We start from the raw sequence: 18,579 nt of genomic DNA, 5'->3' as shown, positions 1-18,579 counted from the left end.
AAGCCCAGGCAGCCATAATTGTAAATAAAAATGTAAGGACCTAAAACGTCTGTTTATAACCAATGTCAGCAAATTGGCAAATAGTGATAAATGCAAGACAAACAAACACACGTGTATACATACACACAGATATATATACCGATAGTACTGACAGGTGACATGAATAACACTGATCATCTCATCATGGCACCTGTTAGTGGGTGGGATATATTAGGCAGCAAGTGAACATTTTGTCCTCAAAGTTGATGTGTTAGAAGCAGGAAAAATGGGCAAGTGTAAGGATTTAAGCAAGTTTGACAAAGGGCCAAATTGTGATGGCTAGACCACTGGATCAGAGCATCTCCAAAACTTCAGCTCTTGTGGGGTGTCCAGTGGTCAGTATCTATCAAAAATGGTCCAAGGAAGGAACAGTGGTGAACCGGCGACAGGGTCATGGGAGGCCAAGGCTCATAGATGCACGTGGGGAGTGAAATCTGGCCCGTGTGATCCGATCCAACAGGCAAGCTAGTGCTGCTTAAATTGCTGAAGAAATTAACGCTGGTTCTGATAGAAAGGTGTCAGAATACACATGACGGGTCAGGGCTGTTTGGCAGTTAAACACAATATTATAATGTTATGCCTGATCTGTGTAACTGTAACTGTAACTACCTCCATACCACATCTGTGGATAATACTGCATACATAACCCTTAACCTTTACTCAGTACTACGCAATACTATATACTGTAGTTTTTGCACACACACACACACACACACACACACATATATATATATATATATATATATATATATATATATATATATATATATAAATTTATTTATTATTTATTATATATAAACTACAGTATTAGACGTTTCTTAACACAGACTCGTTAAACAGGATTTGAACGTTATTAAACCATGTTATGAAAAAGTCTGGTTATGAAACTGTTACGGCACGCGCAGCCCTTATCCAATAGGAACCGCTCCACGTCATCACGTGGTTTTATTTATGTAACTTACGGCGTCAGAATATAGCTCAGAATTTACTGTACTGCGGCCAGCGACGGATAAAATAAGTTGATTTTGTAATAAAATATCCAAATAATTGTTCTTTTTATATCGCTGATTAAGTTGGATGGAGGCACTGTAAGCGACGTCTCTCGGACTGAAGCTGTGAGAACCTGTTCACTATGCACACAAACGGACAGTGCTACTTTTTTCCTAACAAAGACTGAGATGTGAACTCCACTGGACATTTTTCTGAAACCGGATTAATTCATTGTTAGAGAAAAGTCTCGATACCGCATTAAAAAGGTTTCGTTGGCTGCTTACTACAATTTCCGAGAAGCTCGGTAGTAGATCTGCATTGCTGCCTGAACTGACACTTCACCTTCCACAGCTTCTCACACCGGCGTCTCCTCCCTCTAGGGTTCTGTTATTAAGGACTATAGACATTCATATGCACAGTGGTTTTACATGAAAAATCCGTGGGACATGGAGCATTTGGATTGTCCCATATGCTTGTTTCTTCTGTTTGAACCAGTGACGGTGAGCTGCGGTCACTCGTTCTGCCGCCGGTGCATTATGGGAATCTGTGTACCGTCCAAATGCCCAGTGTGCATGGAGAGGCTAAAGCAAAGAGACGCAAAAAACATAAAAAACAATGTTTTGCTCTTCTGCATAACTGAGAAATATTGTCCCGAGGAAACCAAGACGAGATGCGAAATACAGGAGAGGCTGAGAGCTCGCGATTATACGAAAGCACTACGTATGGCTGAAGACAGGATAATGATAGGTAAGTAGTAATAGTACAAAGTAAATGTTACGACATGGCTGTTAAATAACGTGGCAGGGTTGAACCTACTCTACAGGGGAGGCGATCAGCTGGATACTTTCGTTTGCGCATGCGCACACATGCCGAGCTGTTTCAGAGTCACGAAGTCACGTGTCACACCGCTTTCTTCTGGCCTCGTACACGTTAAGAGTTCGCGTACAGTTACAGTATGGTGTAGGACAGGGTTTCTCCAACACGAATTTTACAGTGTTAAGAATAAATAAAATACGATGCTGCCAGAGCAAAACTACTGAATGATTCTAACCTGCTGCAGGAAGATGCAGGATAAGTGTGCTGTAGACATTTCTTATTAATGCAGCTGGTGTTTTGTTGTTGTTGTTTTTTTAACAAATAAATGTGCACAAAAATAGCTTATTCAGCTGGTTTGGTTTATGGCAACAAAATATGTAAATACACATTACTAATAATATGACACAAGTAGCTCTTGGCCCCCTTAATTTTGTCAAAGAGGAAAAAAGGTTTTAGACCCCTGGTATAGGACTACTATATTACATTAAGATATGTATGTGTAACATAAGTAACAGAACATGGTGGAAATAAACTATAGCAAGATTGTGTGATGCAAAGCAGATGATCATGATTTATGCTTACGACTGACATGATTTTGTGTACATATTCAGAAGCAGTGATTATTATTAAAAGTTGTGTCTTTTGGACAAAGTATTTATTAATCTAGGCAGTCCAGAAGACTGGTATGCAAAACATATATTTCGGTAGGTTTGAAAGCAACATGAAAGGTTTTTAAAATCCAAACACTGACCATAATTGGAATACTAAATTTGTCAGTACTCAGTAACAGCCTAGAATAGTATCTACAATCCACTCTGAAAGCATTGGAACAGCAAGGCCAATACTTTAGTTTATTGCAGTGTTGGGCCGTCAGGGCCAGCAAGGCCTTCTCTGCTGGCCTAAACAGCAGTGATCTGAATCACTGACTTGCATTTTAATATATTTAATATATTTTTCCATGAATGTGTATTAAATTATTCCCAATAGTCTATTCTCTACATTTCATAGCTTTTCTCTTGGTTGTACTGCTTCCAGTAGTGTATATTTATGATAAGAGTATTTATCCAATCATATTTCAGCCAGTGGCTGACATCACGTGTTGCCCGGCCTTAAGGCCTTCAGAATCAATAGTGCAGGCGCCCGTAGCTTAAAATAAGTGTCAGTGAAACTGTTCCATTAACCAATCAGATTTCGAGTTGGCGTCACTGGAGCCGTCTAGCAGGCATACAATTATGTCAGCAATTTAATGTCTTTTGATTGGATAATTGGAGAAGTCAGAGGCAAACTAAATAATATATATATATATATATTTTAAGTCACAATGGCTGATAGAGGAGAAGAAATCGATTTGGTCTCAGACATCCTTACAAATGCATGTTCAAGGTGGACTTTTCAAGAAAATCCTTTTGATTCTTCAAAATAGTTGGTAAGCTTTTTCAAGAACCATTTATGCTTTTGGGTTTTCTTTTGCACAAAACAAACAGTTTGCCTTCATTCCAGATCCCCGGGGTGGACTGTGGGTTTTTTTTTGTTGTTGTTGTTTTTTGCTGCAGTGAAAGGAAACTTTTGAGACTGAATTGTGTTAATTTGTTTTTTGCTATGTGTAATGTAATTTTATTCATGTTCGCTACAAGAGCCTGTGACACAACGCACTGTTATACATTGTTTCTATATTCACTGTATCTCATTTCGGATGCTGCGTCCTCTGGAGATTGCAGTTTGCTGCATACTTCATCAAAAATGTCTTTTTTGAGAAAAGTAACCGTAATAAAACTGACTATTCCTTGTGAGGTGTGAAATACTGTAGCCTAATTTCTTTTTTACTTTGCTATTTAATGGTTGATTAGTATCTATTGTCGTGGCGTCATAATGATGTTATAGATGTGTATTAATTCAGGAAGGACACCAGTGAAGGCCTAGGTGTGTAATGCATGGGCCGCCACTGGTTTATTGCTATCCATATGAAGCCATTTAGGCTTGAGATAAATATGAGACAAGCTTGCATCTATATGTATTATATATAGAAAATGCTACCACTGGTAAGCAAAAAATATTGGAACAGATTAAATTTAAAAGTTAAATCAATAAACAACAGTTAATATTTGGCTTCATATCCATTGCTTGCAACTGGCAACCCAGTGACATCACCAGGCCTGTAGCATAGCTTCTTTTTATTGTTCTCAATTCAGCTTCCTCTTCAGGTGGTGAAATGCTGTACATTTGGGTTAAGATATGGTGATGTCTGGACCATTCCATTTTCCCCTTTTATTGTGTTGCCAGTATATTTTGGTTCATTGTAATTGCTGCATGATGATGTTCCTTCCCAATAAATTGAATGTATTTCTGTAAATAGGAAGACAGTATGTTTCTATAGACTTCTGAATTAATTTTGTGGTACCATCATGGCATTGTGATGCCTTTACCTCTGCCCACTGGAGGTTGTTGGTAATGTTACAATCTTCTCACACAGTGTTTTTGTCAACAAAAACCTAGGGCTCAAACTAAGAGTAGACATTCAGAGCTATTAATTGTTATTCAATTGTACAGCGCCTGAGCTACTGGAAACACTGTCAGTCCAATATTTTTGATCACTTGAAAAATAGGTGGGTTAGAAAAAAGTTGCCATGTTATAAGTTAGCGACAACTAGGTTTCTGTATAATTTAGGAAATATTTCTAAAATATAGGTAAGTAGTAGTAGACTGCACTGGTGAGATATAAAAAAAACCCCTACACAATTAAGACTTCTAGAGCTGGTAACAGTGGCATAAGCAGGAAATGAGTTTCTAGGGTGTTGCGGAACTATACTAAATAAAATTATCACATGACCTTTACACTTAAACTGACGTGTAACAAATAGAATTATTAAAGCCATAATCTACCATATTAATAATGTTATAAAATGCCTTTATGAGAGTACCACTTATATTTTTAAGTTTAGATGCTAGATTTGGGGTAAAAATGACATTTTATCTTATAAAAACCATATCTGCTCCTACCCCTGGTACTGTCACTACTGTCACCATGATATCCCTATGCAAGAAAGCAGCTAGTTGGTTTTTAAACAGATACAGGAAAAATGCCCAATTCCTTATTCAGTGTTTTACCACAATGAACTCTCAGCCAGTTAAATATAATTAAACAAATTAAAGGACGCATTTGACATTTGGATGTTAAAAATTATATTGCAGTAATGACTGTTTTTTGTTTTGAGTGTATACCACAATTAATCTGCCAGTAAAACAGGGCTCATGGCTCTTTGCAATCCTGTGAGCTTTGAAACCCTAGATACAAGGCAGATTACTGAATCTAGAGCTTTAAAAATGGATTTTGAAGTGAAGATGGCTATATTTTGAAATAGATATGAAAACTGTGGCAAGAAAACCATTTTTTATTGCATTCACATATTCTGAGATTGAGGCAGTGCTCTCTATCTGTCAGTGTCTGCTTTGAGCAGATCTATTTTTCTAAATTAAATTTTGTTTAAAAAGTGCCTTGGGATTTCGTGTTACCACTATGCCTAGAAATTCAGTTATTTCTTGAGTTACTGTGCACCAAAGAGGTCTAAGGTATCTCGGCTGATAAAAACATAAGAAACAAATTGTGTATATAATTTTTTGCTCTGGATTAGATATAGATAAAACTGTGTCATCTGCATATATTGAAATGTTGTGCTCAGAACCAGCCAAAAGTATGGGTTTAATTAGCATGTGTTCTCTAATACCAATAGCTAGGGGCTAAATTGCTAGAGCAAAAAGGACTGTATATAAATAAAATGGAGCTAAACATTCTTGATTGGTTAAAGTGAAGACAGATAGATGCATGTGTAGCATCTGTATCCTTGCAGTGAATTGAAGATCAAATCCAAACATTATAATGATTTATCTATAAATCATTAATAATATTATAACACCACTTCACCTGATCAAATGCTTTCACTGCATCGAGAGAACAGCCTGTATGGAGGACTTATCATATTTGTGGTACATTTTTTTCAAGAGTTGTCTAACATTAAATATTGCATTTCTTTTAAGAATGACTGGACTTGTCAGGACGGATGACAGGAGACATATATTGTATATGTGTTTGCAAGTAATTTTGCGAAATTCACAGCAGTTGGCCAGATCAAGAACACCCTCCTGGAGACAAGCATATATGTGTCACAGTCAACAATCAAGAGAAGACCTTACTATAGTAAATACAGGAAATTTACCATAAGATATAAACCATTGGTAAACCTCAAAATCAGGAAGGCCAGATTAGATTATAAAATATTATTTAAAATTTTAAAATTGTCTCAAAATTGTCTCATTGTCTCAAATGCTTTACAGATGTATAGAAACATAGAATAAAAAGTCTAAAGTTTAAAGTTAAGTTACTATTTATCCCTAACATTTATCCCTGATGAGCAAGACTCAAGACTGAGTCGACAGTAGCAAAGAAAAACTCCTTAAGATAATATGAGGTAGAAACCTTGAGAGGAACCAGACTCAGAAGGGAACTCATCCTCATTTGGTTGACACTGGACAGTAAATGATGTAAAAGTCCTTTCTTCAATACTTTATAGTCACGAGGAATTGTGCTACCAAGAGCTCATGACGAACTAATAGGTCAGCGTAGTTTTAGAGTTTATTGTTGAATTTAAAAAAGCGGTTCAGTTCGGGAACACCAGGGAGGATCAGTCTGGTGATTTCTATGGGTTGCAGACTTTAGGCAGACATTGACTGCAAATAATGTGCAACCAATAAAGAAATATATTCATTTAGGATTAAAATGCATGTCCCTTTAAAGGTGGTCTCATGCATAAAAAAACTTCTATAAGAATAGTATAGAATTGTTCACCTGATTTGCATATAAATTAATGTTGAAAGTCTGCAAACAAATGCTCATATTTATTAGGTTCTTTCAACTCCAATGCATTGTGGTAGGCAGCAAAAATATCAATAAATTTTTCAGTGTCATACAGTGGTTATACTGTAATTGGCACTCTATTAAATGACCCATCAGTCCCTGCATGTCACATGACCAGGTGTGTCACATGTCTCATTGAGCACTCATACCTGTTCTGTTTCCACTGATCAGCACCCCTGTTTAAGTTCTGGTTTGTGTGCCGTTGTGTTGAAGTTACTTTGCCTTTATATACACCCCTGTCAGAAATTTCCACCATGTGATATAGCAACAAACAAAATTCAAGTTAAAAAGCACTCGAAAGTGTCACTTGTGCCTCTTTTTAATTTAAGACACTATCTATGGGGTCCAGCCACATGGATTGAATTTTATGGCCCTGAGCCCCAAGACTTGAAGGCTGTATTTGTATTCCTTGACATTGTGGCCAGGACCTAATAAACCACTAGCTGTTGCCTAAGCAATTTTGGCACAAATTATGGGATGGTGTTTTAGTTTTGGGGACACTTTTTGTGGCCCACCTCAGAGTATAACTGTCCCTGCCAAACAGAACCTTTGTGAGCACTGGAACATGGAACTAGCTGTAGACAATGAGGAAGTTTATTTAAAGTTTTTAAGACTAGCGTGTTATTTTGCTGAACAGTCTGGGTTAGATTTGAGTCAGTGTCTAAATATGGCAGCCAGAGGTGCTATGTCGGTATCAGCATCTGCACTAATGTCTTGTGTGACCCAGACACTGCATCAGTATGAAGGCCAAGGCTGATAGAACATAAATAGATTTGGGGGTTTGGCTTATTATGAATAATAATATGATTGATAAAAACTTCAATCAACAAAGTTATTATGATCTAGTATTTTGTGCCATAGGCATAGCTTTGCAACTAATTTAAAAAATAGCTGGATTGCAGTTTGTGAATGTAGAATTAATTAGACAAGTAAACTGGGAAAAAGCTTATCAAAGTCTTGACTGATACATAATCTGATCTATAGTGTGATGGAAGCATGTATGTTTTTTTCAGGTGATATTACTGAGGTAAGTATGGATATTAAGAACTGCCTGTATTGACCAGAAGTAGTTCTGTTTCCCGACATTCTTACAGTATGTAAATGAGTAATCAAAGCATCCAAGCCAGGAGATGTTCAAGTTGTGATATAACAAAGATATAATCAAAACCTAATTAGATTGTTGCTTTAATCAGCTCATCTGTTGTTTAAAACCTTGTTGAACACTTATGATAAATGTTACTTGTTGAGTGATTTCAATGTCTTTACTGTAAAGTGGTAAAATATGAGTGGGAGCATGATGTTTGCAGAACTGATTATTATGCATGTATAACCAACTTTTCAGTGGTCAGACTTGGCTTATACCTCACACTCATGCAAAGCCTGTTTTATCGTCCAGTTATGGGCTGAGCTCTGCATGTCCTTTGCTGTACTTACACTTCCGCTCAAGAGTTTGGGATCACTTGCTTATTTCAGCTTGATTTCAGCTACAGAGGAAGACTCCATCAGCCAATCCATCTTGTGGGAGATGCTCCAGGAAGCATGGGGTGAAATCTCATCAGATTATCTTGCAAAATTGACAGCTAGAAAGCCCAGGCTATAATTGCTGCAAAAAATTGCTGGGTTTTTTTTGATAAAGGCAAAATTCATCATTTCCATCAAAATCATTATTTCTAACTCTGACACGTCAGCATGTCCTGTTCTTTCGCTATATTTTCTATTCAGACTAATTTCGTGTGTGTTTTCTTGGAAAATAATAAAATGTTTGAGTGATCCCAAACTTTTGAGCGGTAGTGTATGTATTTGACTGCTTGTGTCATCTTGTTTCCCATGTTTAACAGCATTCTCTTTTATGTATATAGAGCATAAAATTGAAGCATGTTTGATATTTAACCACTCTGTGTTAATCTGTAACATCTTCCTCTTTCTGAACCTAAATCCTGGAATCTATTATTTATTTAATCTATTATATAGATTGCTTAAACAATCCCAAAACTCCAAGTAGAAGAAGGTGTGTGTTGTAGGTTGGCAGCAGTGATTCTGTTTTATCAGGAGAGGTGTAGGAGGATAGCTGTAAGCCTATGCTATTGACAATATGATTACATGTGCCTGTAGGTGCTTGCTGTCGCTTTGAATATCATTTAACGCTCACAACTAAAACAATATAAACAGAATTTTCTTGTTATTTCTTGTCTCTTTTTATGCACACCATTATCTGCAGTTCCTGATGATTTGAGTCTGAAAGCATGGAGGGCAGAGGCCAACACAGGACTCAGGAACTTTTCTGAAGCTCTCCGTGACCTGGAAGATTTGTGTTGTGCCAGGCCCAGCTGGGCTGAGGTAAAAAATTTCTTTAAAATTTCCCCACCCATTCACTTCACAGCCATCTAGCCTTGCCCACTCATGTTGAGCTGTCTAGCAGTTATTGAAATGAAAGATGTAACACCAAGTGGTTAAACACTCGGCTAATCCTGGCTATCAGGACACAAACAAGCATCTATATAAGGACTTAAATATTCAAAATAATAAAGTGAGAGGATTTGAAAGGTCTGATACTGGAAACCTAGGTTTGTCACAGCTGAAGGGTAATTTTTACTGTTGTACTGCCATCAGCTTGTTTGATTTCCAGTAAATAGTAGCTTGTTTGGAACAGTTACACACTAGTACAGCAGAACAATGTTTAATGAACGGCTTTTTATTACCTAATTTTGTTAGATTTAAAATAGGTAATATCATTTATTATTGATATAGGTAATATCATCAGAAATATCATTTAGTAAGTCTGTAAAACAAGCTTGAAATTTATTGTTTTTCAGCTAACTCTAAAATGTCTTTATGTGGATAATTGTGTTTTAGTGATGCTATACTGTGGTGTAATATAAGAATATGATATATGTATTATGTCATATGCATATGCTTTTCTCTGTAATAGCTTCCTTGTTTGCCCTCTTGTAACAATTTCCCTACATGCTTAGGCTTTCTACCGAAAAGGGAATGTGCTGCTGGAGATGGGGAGACTGACTGAAGCTCTCATGCAGTTCCATCACTGTCTAAAACAACAGCCTGAATTTGCTGTTGCTAAGAACCAGATTAAGAAGGTATGGGAGGTAAACAATCTTATAACACAGACTCTTGTGAAAAAAGTGAACTGTAATGAATAATTCACAGTATATGGTAACCACACAATTTGATTTGATTAGATTTTTTTGTACCAGATACAGTGTTTAAATGAGATGTGTTCACTTTTTTTTATGGAAACATAAATAGCCCACCTCAAGAAAACTGAAAAATCCGGAAATCCATATTCATTCAAAAATTGATAATTGACTTCATAGAAATGGACTAACTTGTAAAAAAAAAAAAAAAAACCTAAATAAGAAAAGGGGAATAGGGATATTGCTCAATAAGTTCATGGAAAGTTTGGTCACTGACCAAAGTGCTAAATGTAATTATAGTGTCATTTTAGAGTCTCTTGTTCTCTTTTAGAACTATTGATATTCCACGGGAATATTAAACAAGAGAGTTTTGTATCATTAAAAGTGGCGTCCTTCACAATGTTTCTACACAGACAATATTTGATATATGCTCAGCATCCGTTCCATATTTCCCACTGTAAAATTGCAGCACCATTTGACTGAAGGACACTAACATACTGAAAAAGATCATTCGAAAGGCTGGCTAAATCCAGGGGGCTAAACTGGACACAGTCTAGATGGTGGTGGAGAGGTGGATGCTGGCAAAGGTGTCATGAAGAATCCCTCTCACCCACTCCATAAAGCACTGTAGGGACAGAGAAGTACACAGAGCAGCAGATTGCTCCTGTCCCGCTGCAGGAAGGAACACTTTCACAGGTCATTTCTCCCAGCAGCTATCAAATTATACAACCCAGCACTTTAATCTGTCTTATGTCTCCATGCATCATTGTACATCTATCCATTTTCTGCACTTGACACAATATGGTAACTGATACTACTTCATCTGTTGATAATACCACATGTGTTGAAACTCATCTCTGGGTAATACTGTATACAAAACCCTATACACTGTCTACAAGCGCAACACTATATACTGTAGTTCTTGCACCTTAGAATAACTATGGGCCGAGAGAGAGAGAGGGAGAGAGAGAGAGAGAGAGAGAGAGAGAGAGAGAGAATGAAAGAGAGATAGGTAGTATGTATCGTGCAAGTATGCAATATTGTGTATTACTATTTATATGATGTCTTTACTTTGTATATTTAGATTTGTAAACTTGTTTTGTTTTATTTTTCAATATTTTCTATATTCATTTTACTTCATATTTAATTTATTCTTACTCTATTCTGTTATTCAGACTGTAGCAAGATTTGTCAAACATTTATCATTACTTGATTTATGTTGGCTTGTCATTACTTGATTTATGTTATGTTCCCTTTTTGATGTTCAGATCTTGGAGATGGAGGGAACGGTCATACCAGAGGAGGTGCCACAGATCTTACAAATTGTGGATGATTATCTTAGAGACTGCAGTTCTCAAACTGATACTTTTGGTTCTTCCTCCTCTGAGGGCCTGAAGTTACCCTGGAAGCAGATGGAGGAGAAGTTTACTTGTGAGCAGGTAAAAAGGCCCGATACCATTTGGATATGAATATACAGTACTTTCTGCTAGTTCTGCTGTACTCATCATAATGTCATTGCTAATTATAATATGACATTTACAAAGAAGATGAGAATCTAAAATTTTCTGAAGTTGGTTATGGGTAAAGACAAACTTTTAGCACTTATTTAATATGGTCATGAATCTCTCCACACACTGAGCGTAGCAGCCCATAGCACTACGGTGCTTATGTCAGCTTTGTTCCATGTTTTCATGTGTTTGTTTTGTTTCCATTGCCACATTGTTTTCTCTGCCCTTTTGTTGTCACTGGTCAACCAAATGTCTCCTGATTATTCATGCCTGTTTCAAATTTTCTCTTTGATTAGTTTGCCTATTTAAACCTTTGTGTGTATCTTAACCTTTGCAAAGTTTTCATTCAGTTTCTGTTGTGGTCTGTTGATACTGGTGGTCTGTGTTGACTGTTTTGATCCTGCATGCCCTTGTATATTCTCTTTGCTGATTGCCTGAATTTGCAAATGAAAATGTCTATTATTTCCATTCCTGATTATCATACATACATAAGGTTTATATCAGTATTGATTTTGCCATGGGTAGAGGCCAAATTTGCCACTTAAGAACAATTTTTTTATTTACTCTGATACATTATACATTACCAGCCTTGGTGTCTTTCTTCCCATCTCCAACAGACTACGTCTCAAGTCAAGCACAACTCCAGTAATGAGTGCCAGCCTATGTCTTTCCTTTCCATAGCCCAGGAGAGTGTGGAGCAGATGGCAAAGAAGGAGGAAATACAAATGAAAGGTGGGTGGATGTAAAGATTGCTCTAATTCTCATCCCTTTTAGATTTTAAAGAGATATGCATGTGTAAAGATAAGAAATGTGTATCCATTCCTTACATACAGAAAACTGAGCATGTGAACACAATTATTTTACCTAAAGTCCTTAAAGTCTCATCATATTTGCTAGGATGCCTACAGTTCCATTGTCTGCATTTTGTGTATTATGAGGAGACCAGAGTTACATTTACATTTCTGCCATTTGGCAGACACCCTTATCCAGAGCGACTTACATTTTATACAACTGACCCATTGAGGGTTAAGGGCCTTGCTCAGGGGCTCAGCAGTGGCAACTTGGTGGTCCTGGGATTCATAACCTTCTGATCAGTAGTGCAACGCCTTAACCACTAAGCTACCACATCCCCCAGAGTTGACTTTTTCTGGTGTTCTTGCCTATTCTAGTGGACCAGGAGCCGTCCCCTCTGTCTGTATCTGACTTTGAGTGCCCCCTCTGCATCAGGTCAGTGAAGCTATATGCCATAATACACTTTACTCTAGAATTATTTCCATCAGTAGTGCAGTGTCTTGGTATTGATTATATAGTTAATATGTTGTTCACTGTAGTAATAATTTCCATAGTGTTATTGACACATATTACTGTATATATTTACTGACATTGCCTTGTGCTACTATGTATTTTAAATGTATGATATACACAATATTAATTATGCCTTGTATTTGCCTTGTGGTCTCTATCCCATGGCTTTTGGCCCTCAGACTGTTCTATGATCCGGTTACAACACCATGTGGCCACACATTCTGCAAGAACTGTATTGAGAGAAGTCTTGACCACAATCTCCGCTGTCCACTCTGTAAACAAGCACTACAGGAAGTGAGTCTGGGGCAACCATAAAATCTTGAACAGACATATATATATATATATATATATATATATATATATATATATATATATATATATATATATATATATTTTCCATTTTTAGTTGGTATAAAAGTCATGATTGTAGATTTTACATAGTGCTTCAGTGTTTGCTGTTTCACTGCGACATAGTAACCTACATCTGTCTTGTTTTAGTTTTGTTTTTTTCCCTTATCTTCTAATATGTCCATGAGCCACTCTGATTCTTCTTTGTAGCTAGAGGAGTGGCTGAGTAAAAACTAATGCACATTTCATATAAACTATGTTTCTGTGGATTACCAATCCTCCTCTTTTTCTATTACCTTAGATTATAAAAATTGATATCTCACTTCCTGTCTTAGTATTTCAAGAAAAGAAAGTACAACCCCACAGTCCTTCTGCAGGAGATTATGACCCGCCTCTTCCCTCGGCAGCTGGCTGAAAGGAAACAGGTGCATGATGCTGAGATGGCTGAGCTTTCCAAGTGAGTCTGACACAATACAATCACACGAGATATATAAAAGTGTATATAAAAAGTCTTAAAAAAGGTTTTTTGTGATGTAAAAAATGTAAACCAAGTTAAATCATTTCAGATCTTTTTCCACTTTTTACCAGAAAAATTCAAGCTACAAAACAAAATAGACAGAGAATGCTTTATTGGGGAAAATGAAAAAGAAAAAATCTGAAACTTAAATAACTTAGTTGTACAAATGTGTGCATCCCTTAACTCCTAATTTGTTAAAACACCTTTTGCTTATAATAGAGCACCTACAATTTTAACATGTGTGTGGGGAATTTTTATACCCAATGTAGCATGATGTCTGTCATTCTTTGATTTTGATAGTGTTCATGTAGTTAAAAGTTTGTAAATTACGTCATCAGTATTTTTCTGTTATTCTTCACCTTCTTTTGACCTTTTATTTTTTTTGACCAGTTTGACCAAAGACATCCCAATATTTGTGTGTACTGTGGCCTACCCTGGTATTCCCTGCCCACTACATGTTTTTGAGCCACGCTACAGGCTGATGATGCGCCGATGTATAGAGACCGGCACCAAGAAATTTGGCATGTGCAGCTATGAGCATGGAAAAGGGTAAAGAATGGTTTTACACTGGGAAAACATACAGAGACTGTAACAATGATTACACAATGATTAGCTTAAAATTTGTATATACCAATATTCAGTACTGCTTTTGTTCAGACACAATCTGGACAAATGTTTTGTAAAATTCAAATTAGTGGATCGGAGCTAACTGCTTTATTCATGTGTGTGTGTGTGTGTGTGTGTGTGTGTGTTGTATCTGATATTTTGTGAGCAGATAAAAATGCATGTCTATTTAAATGGTATTTCATTAAGAAACAGACACAGTAATGCTGTTTCGAAATTAAGCTTAATGTGTCCCTGAAAAGCTTGCTTAATATTTGTGTGTTTTATTTTAATTGAGATATCAGGAAGTTCTTACCATTCATATAGAAACTGTTGGTTTTATCCTATAGTAGTTGGTTTCTAACTGTATTGTGGAATTTTATTAAAGTCTCAATAAATGCAATTATGACGATAATAATTATGTCAATACGAATGACACATATCTGGGTTGCTGTGTTTGGGATGCCCAGGTTTGCAGATTATGGCTGCATGCTGGAGATTCTGGACCAGAATGTGCTCCCTGATGGCCGCTCTTATGTGAACACAGTAGGAGGAAGTCGATTCCGTGTGCTTCGGAGAGGCCAGCGGGATGGCTACCACACAGCTGACATTGAGTACCTGCAAGACCATAAGGTCTGCTTTTATAGTGTTTCACAGCTGAGCTAAATTTACAGGCTAATTCTATGAAGCTGGCATTTAGTCAGATTTTATCTGGGATTATGATGTAATTTATTTCAGGACCTCTGAGCAGTAATGTTTTCAATAACAGGAGAGATAAAGGTATGTTAGATATCTGGTTGCTGTTCTACTGTCCATTTATGTATAATGTGTATGTGTTTGTGTATGTTGGGCTAAATATAGGCACATGATGCTGAGCTGGAAATGCTGCAACGCCTCCATGACAGTGTGTATCAGCAGGCCAGGGAGTGGTACCAACGACTCAACAGCCGCATCCGGGAGCAGATCAACCAACAGCATGGAGACATGCCTGAGAGAGAGGATAACATTCAGGTTCGAACATACATGTATAAAATTGCTTAAAACACATTTCCTTTGCCATTTCATATAAACCTGACCCATATAACACAAATTCTGTTCTCATACATCAGCACAATCAGGTTACTTCTCCCAAATAGTCATTAATTACAAAATGATTTCATCTGCATTTAAAGGTTGGTTAAACTGGAAGTTTAGTGTGTGGAAGTGGAAAAAAGTGGAACTTAAATATGCTTGAATTGGCCTTTGATTTTCTGAAATTCTTTCTATATTCATTACTGATCATTTTCTCATTTATTGCCTTTAGATTGTTGGTACATTTATCTGCTTGCCAGCTGTCTTTGTGGATATTGGACAGTTAGGAAGTAAAAAACAAAAATGCTAGCAGTTACTGAAGTCCCTACTTTTATGATGCTACCACAAAAATATTAATATGAAATGTTTGACAGAATGGATAAAGCAGGGTTATATATGTGTAATATTAAAAATGTCAAAATGCCATTGTACTACACTTGAAAAATGCACATATTTGTACATTACACAGACATACTTATCCAGTGTAACTTAGAGATCATATATATCAAACATGCTAGTACAGATAAGTCGTGGACTAAGACTGAAACCCTGTTAGAGGACACACACACACACACACACACGCACACATACACACAAGATGCCAAGGTTTATTTTTTTATTTAATTTGAGTGAAGTGGGTCTTGTCTTCATCTGAGCCAGTAACTCGGCTGTTCAGACCACCAGGGGAAGTTCATTTTACTATTACTGGCAGCAAAATGATATAAACTTCTACTGGCTCTCTGAACAGTGTTTAATGCATGTCATGTTGAATGGCGTGTCAAGTAAAACCTTAGAGGCTTGAACAAAGTGTTTGTTTTTGGTTTTGTAGAGAAATCAAAGATTTTTTAAAGAAAGTATTCAATGTAAAGTAAAATGTATTCAATCTAAGCCAGACATTTTTTCTTTTTTTTGCCATTTATTTGTGACGGAAGAATTCATATCAAAATTTATACTGCTGTGATCTTATGTATTGTTTTCTGCTTGTGCCTTGATCACAAAAATAATTCACCCCATCTTTTTTTCATAGCTCATAAGTTATTACATTTTTTTTTTTTTTGTCAGGCATCTGCTGATGGTCCGGCCTGGTGCTGGTGGCTGCTATCTGTGCTTCAGCTAGATCCAGCTTACCAGACAACAGTTCTGTCCCTTACCACCCTGAAGGACCGATTAGGACATGTGCGCATTGTATTGGAGTACTTTTCTCAGAGATAGGACAACACACACACACACACACACACACACACAGGACCTTATCCCTTTTTACACTGCCTTAGAGAAAGAGCACATTTTTGTTCGACTAGCAATTATATAATTATATGTGAAATAGGTCTGGGTATTTTATACAGCATATTTAGTTTCCAAATACAATTGTTTGATTCGCTTGTTTGCTTAGCTGAAGTTTAAAACAGCAGATAATTCAGGGTAAATAGATATCCAGATAAATCAGGTATTGGTAACTCACAAATTATGTGAATATTATGTGAACTTATATGTGGGTGGTCAGATATAATGCTTTTGGGACAAAGAAATGCAATGCTGATTATTAGCATATAGGGTTTTGGCATGGCATTTTCTTATATTTAAGCAAGACTAAATTAATTAGAAAATATTGCAAGCAAGTGCAAACATTATTACTGTGAACAATAATAATAATAATAATTGCAGGAATTGGCTGTATTACTTTTGGAGATGGTGGGAGCGGAATTAAATAATCAGTACCGTGCACACCTCTAATTTACACTGTACAAATACATACAGGTATAGAGCACAAATTAATCATTGATACTTTTGTATCGATGCATCTATAAGCTTGGCCATGTATATGATGCCCTTTGCAAAATGACAGAGGATCAGATGTCACCTGCTGCAAGAATGCTTTTCTATGTGTTTTGCGATAGTGACATTCTTATTAGAATCAAACTGTCAAAATGCTAATGTGTGAAGTTTTAATGCTGCTGAATAAGGCTGTTTGTCATGAAAATGCTAAATCCATTATGTCATTTTAAAAGTAGAGCTTCCAATTTTTACTCATAATTTAAGCAGTGATTTGAATAATACTTTGAGGCAAATTAACATTGTGATAATGGTTATAAGGAATTTATATAATTTATTTGGAACAGTTTAAATTCCCCTCTTTCTTGTATTTAGGCTGAGCATCAAGAATGAGAGAACAAATGACACTGCGCTCTGTCACTAATGTGTAGAGATGTTAAATGATCCAAGAGCTTATTTTGTGGCCATCAGAATATGTTTAATCTGTCTGCTTTTCTCAGCATCATCTTGAAAGGGATTTGTGCCTTTGGGTTTAAAGTCTTAATTTGGATGAATATATGCACATTTGGTACTTTCTAAATAGACTGAATGATTAAGCAGATAATAATAATAATGATAATAACAATCACTGTCGTCATAATCATCATTTGCTAATGAAGATACACTTAAATTAGAAATAATGTATTTTTTGTTATGGTAAAGGGACAATAGATCAGGTTATGTTAAAGGGACAATAGATCAGGTGTTGGGTGTCAGTCACAGCAATCACTGACGTTAATCAAAGATTTGTCTTTTAGTGCATTTTATCTGTCAACAAGAAGGATTTTTTTTATTTGTCACTAGTAAAGGGATTCCAAAATTCTTTTTTGTTTATTAAATACATAGCAATAAAAATGAAAGTCAGACATAATTCAGTTTGATCAGCTTGAGAGGGCCACACAAGTGTGAATTCTTGTAGGAATTTCATTAAACTTGTTCAAGTTATGCAGAAATGTGATTTTGGACAGTTTTCGAGAAATGATTGAATCTTTCATTTTGTTTTTAACCCTTTCTTCTGAATAAAAATAAGCAATATTAAATAAATAATGAATAGAGTATTATTGATGTGTGAATTAATGTTATTATTAAATAATATTAAAGAAAAATTAGCATATTTTGTTAGTTTTATCCCAGCATTCATGAAAATAATGACAAATGGTTGGCAAATACCAGATCAGCCACCAGATGGAGATATATTATCACTAAATTTCACAGAATAGGGCATAATCTATTACATTGTCCAGCTAAATCAACTAAATTGATGACTTGGGCTTTGCATTAATAAGTCAGTCAGTTTTATTTGAAATTTTATGTTCAGATACTTTTTGCACTCAGTTGTGAAGGTTACTTCACCATGAAGTAAGTCACAAGGTCGGACCAGCGCATCAGACCATGCTGTATGAGCTGATTTCTTGTTATACGGATGGGTGATGAAGCTCTTGACCCCTAGCTAGCACGCACAGCTATACAGGTCAAAGGCAGAAAATCAATGTGAAGAATGAGAGAGAG

At 36.3% G+C, this 18,579-nt stretch overlaps 1 protein-coding gene across 2 annotated transcripts; it reads left to right on the top strand.

Moving 5' to 3' along the window:
* Positions 1-974: 974 nt before the first annotated feature.
* lonrf1 (LON peptidase N-terminal domain and ring finger 1) lies at positions 975-18,117 on the top strand. Of its 2 annotated transcripts, none has more exons than XM_058397153.1 (12): positions 975-1,776; positions 8,973-9,091; positions 9,727-9,858; positions 11,175-11,345; positions 12,032-12,146; positions 12,584-12,641; positions 12,899-13,013; positions 13,403-13,524; positions 13,975-14,133; positions 14,658-14,820; positions 15,049-15,198; positions 16,321-18,117. In XM_058397153.1, the coding sequence occupies exons 1-12, from the start codon at positions 1,458-1,460 to the stop codon at positions 16,468-16,470; spliced, it is 1,773 nt and encodes a 590-aa protein (XP_058253136.1). In that variant the 5' UTR covers positions 975-1,457; the 3' UTR covers positions 16,471-18,117. The 2 variants fall into 2 exon arrangements, with proteins under 2 accessions (XP_058253136.1, XP_058253137.1); XM_058397154.1 differs by having other exon boundaries at positions 977-1,776; positions 9,727-9,849.
* The last annotated feature ends 462 nt before the right edge of the window (positions 18,118-18,579 follow it).

The sequence above is a fragment of the Hemibagrus wyckioides genome, linkage group LG08, assembly GCF_019097595.1.
Source record: "Hemibagrus wyckioides isolate EC202008001 linkage group LG08, SWU_Hwy_1.0, whole genome shotgun sequence".
Classification (NCBI taxonomy): Eukaryota; Metazoa; Chordata; class Actinopteri; order Siluriformes; family Bagridae; genus Hemibagrus; species Hemibagrus wyckioides.
This window is presented reverse-complemented; position numbering and strand designations above follow the sequence as displayed.

Excerpts from the sequence above, each read along its gene's own strand:
- lonrf1 (XM_058397153.1), top strand. The coding sequence starts at position 1,458 with ATGAAAAATCCGTGGGACATGGAGCATTTGGATTGTCCCATATGCTTG. Across the intron at positions 9,859-11,174 it reads AGATTAAGAAGGTATGGGAG|ATCTTGGAGATGGAGGGAAC; the intron begins GTAAACAATCTT and ends TTTGATGTTCAG. Across the intron at positions 15,199-16,320 it reads AGAGAGAGGATAACATTCAG|GCATCTGCTGATGGTCCGGC; the intron begins GTTCGAACATAC and ends TTTTTTTGTCAG.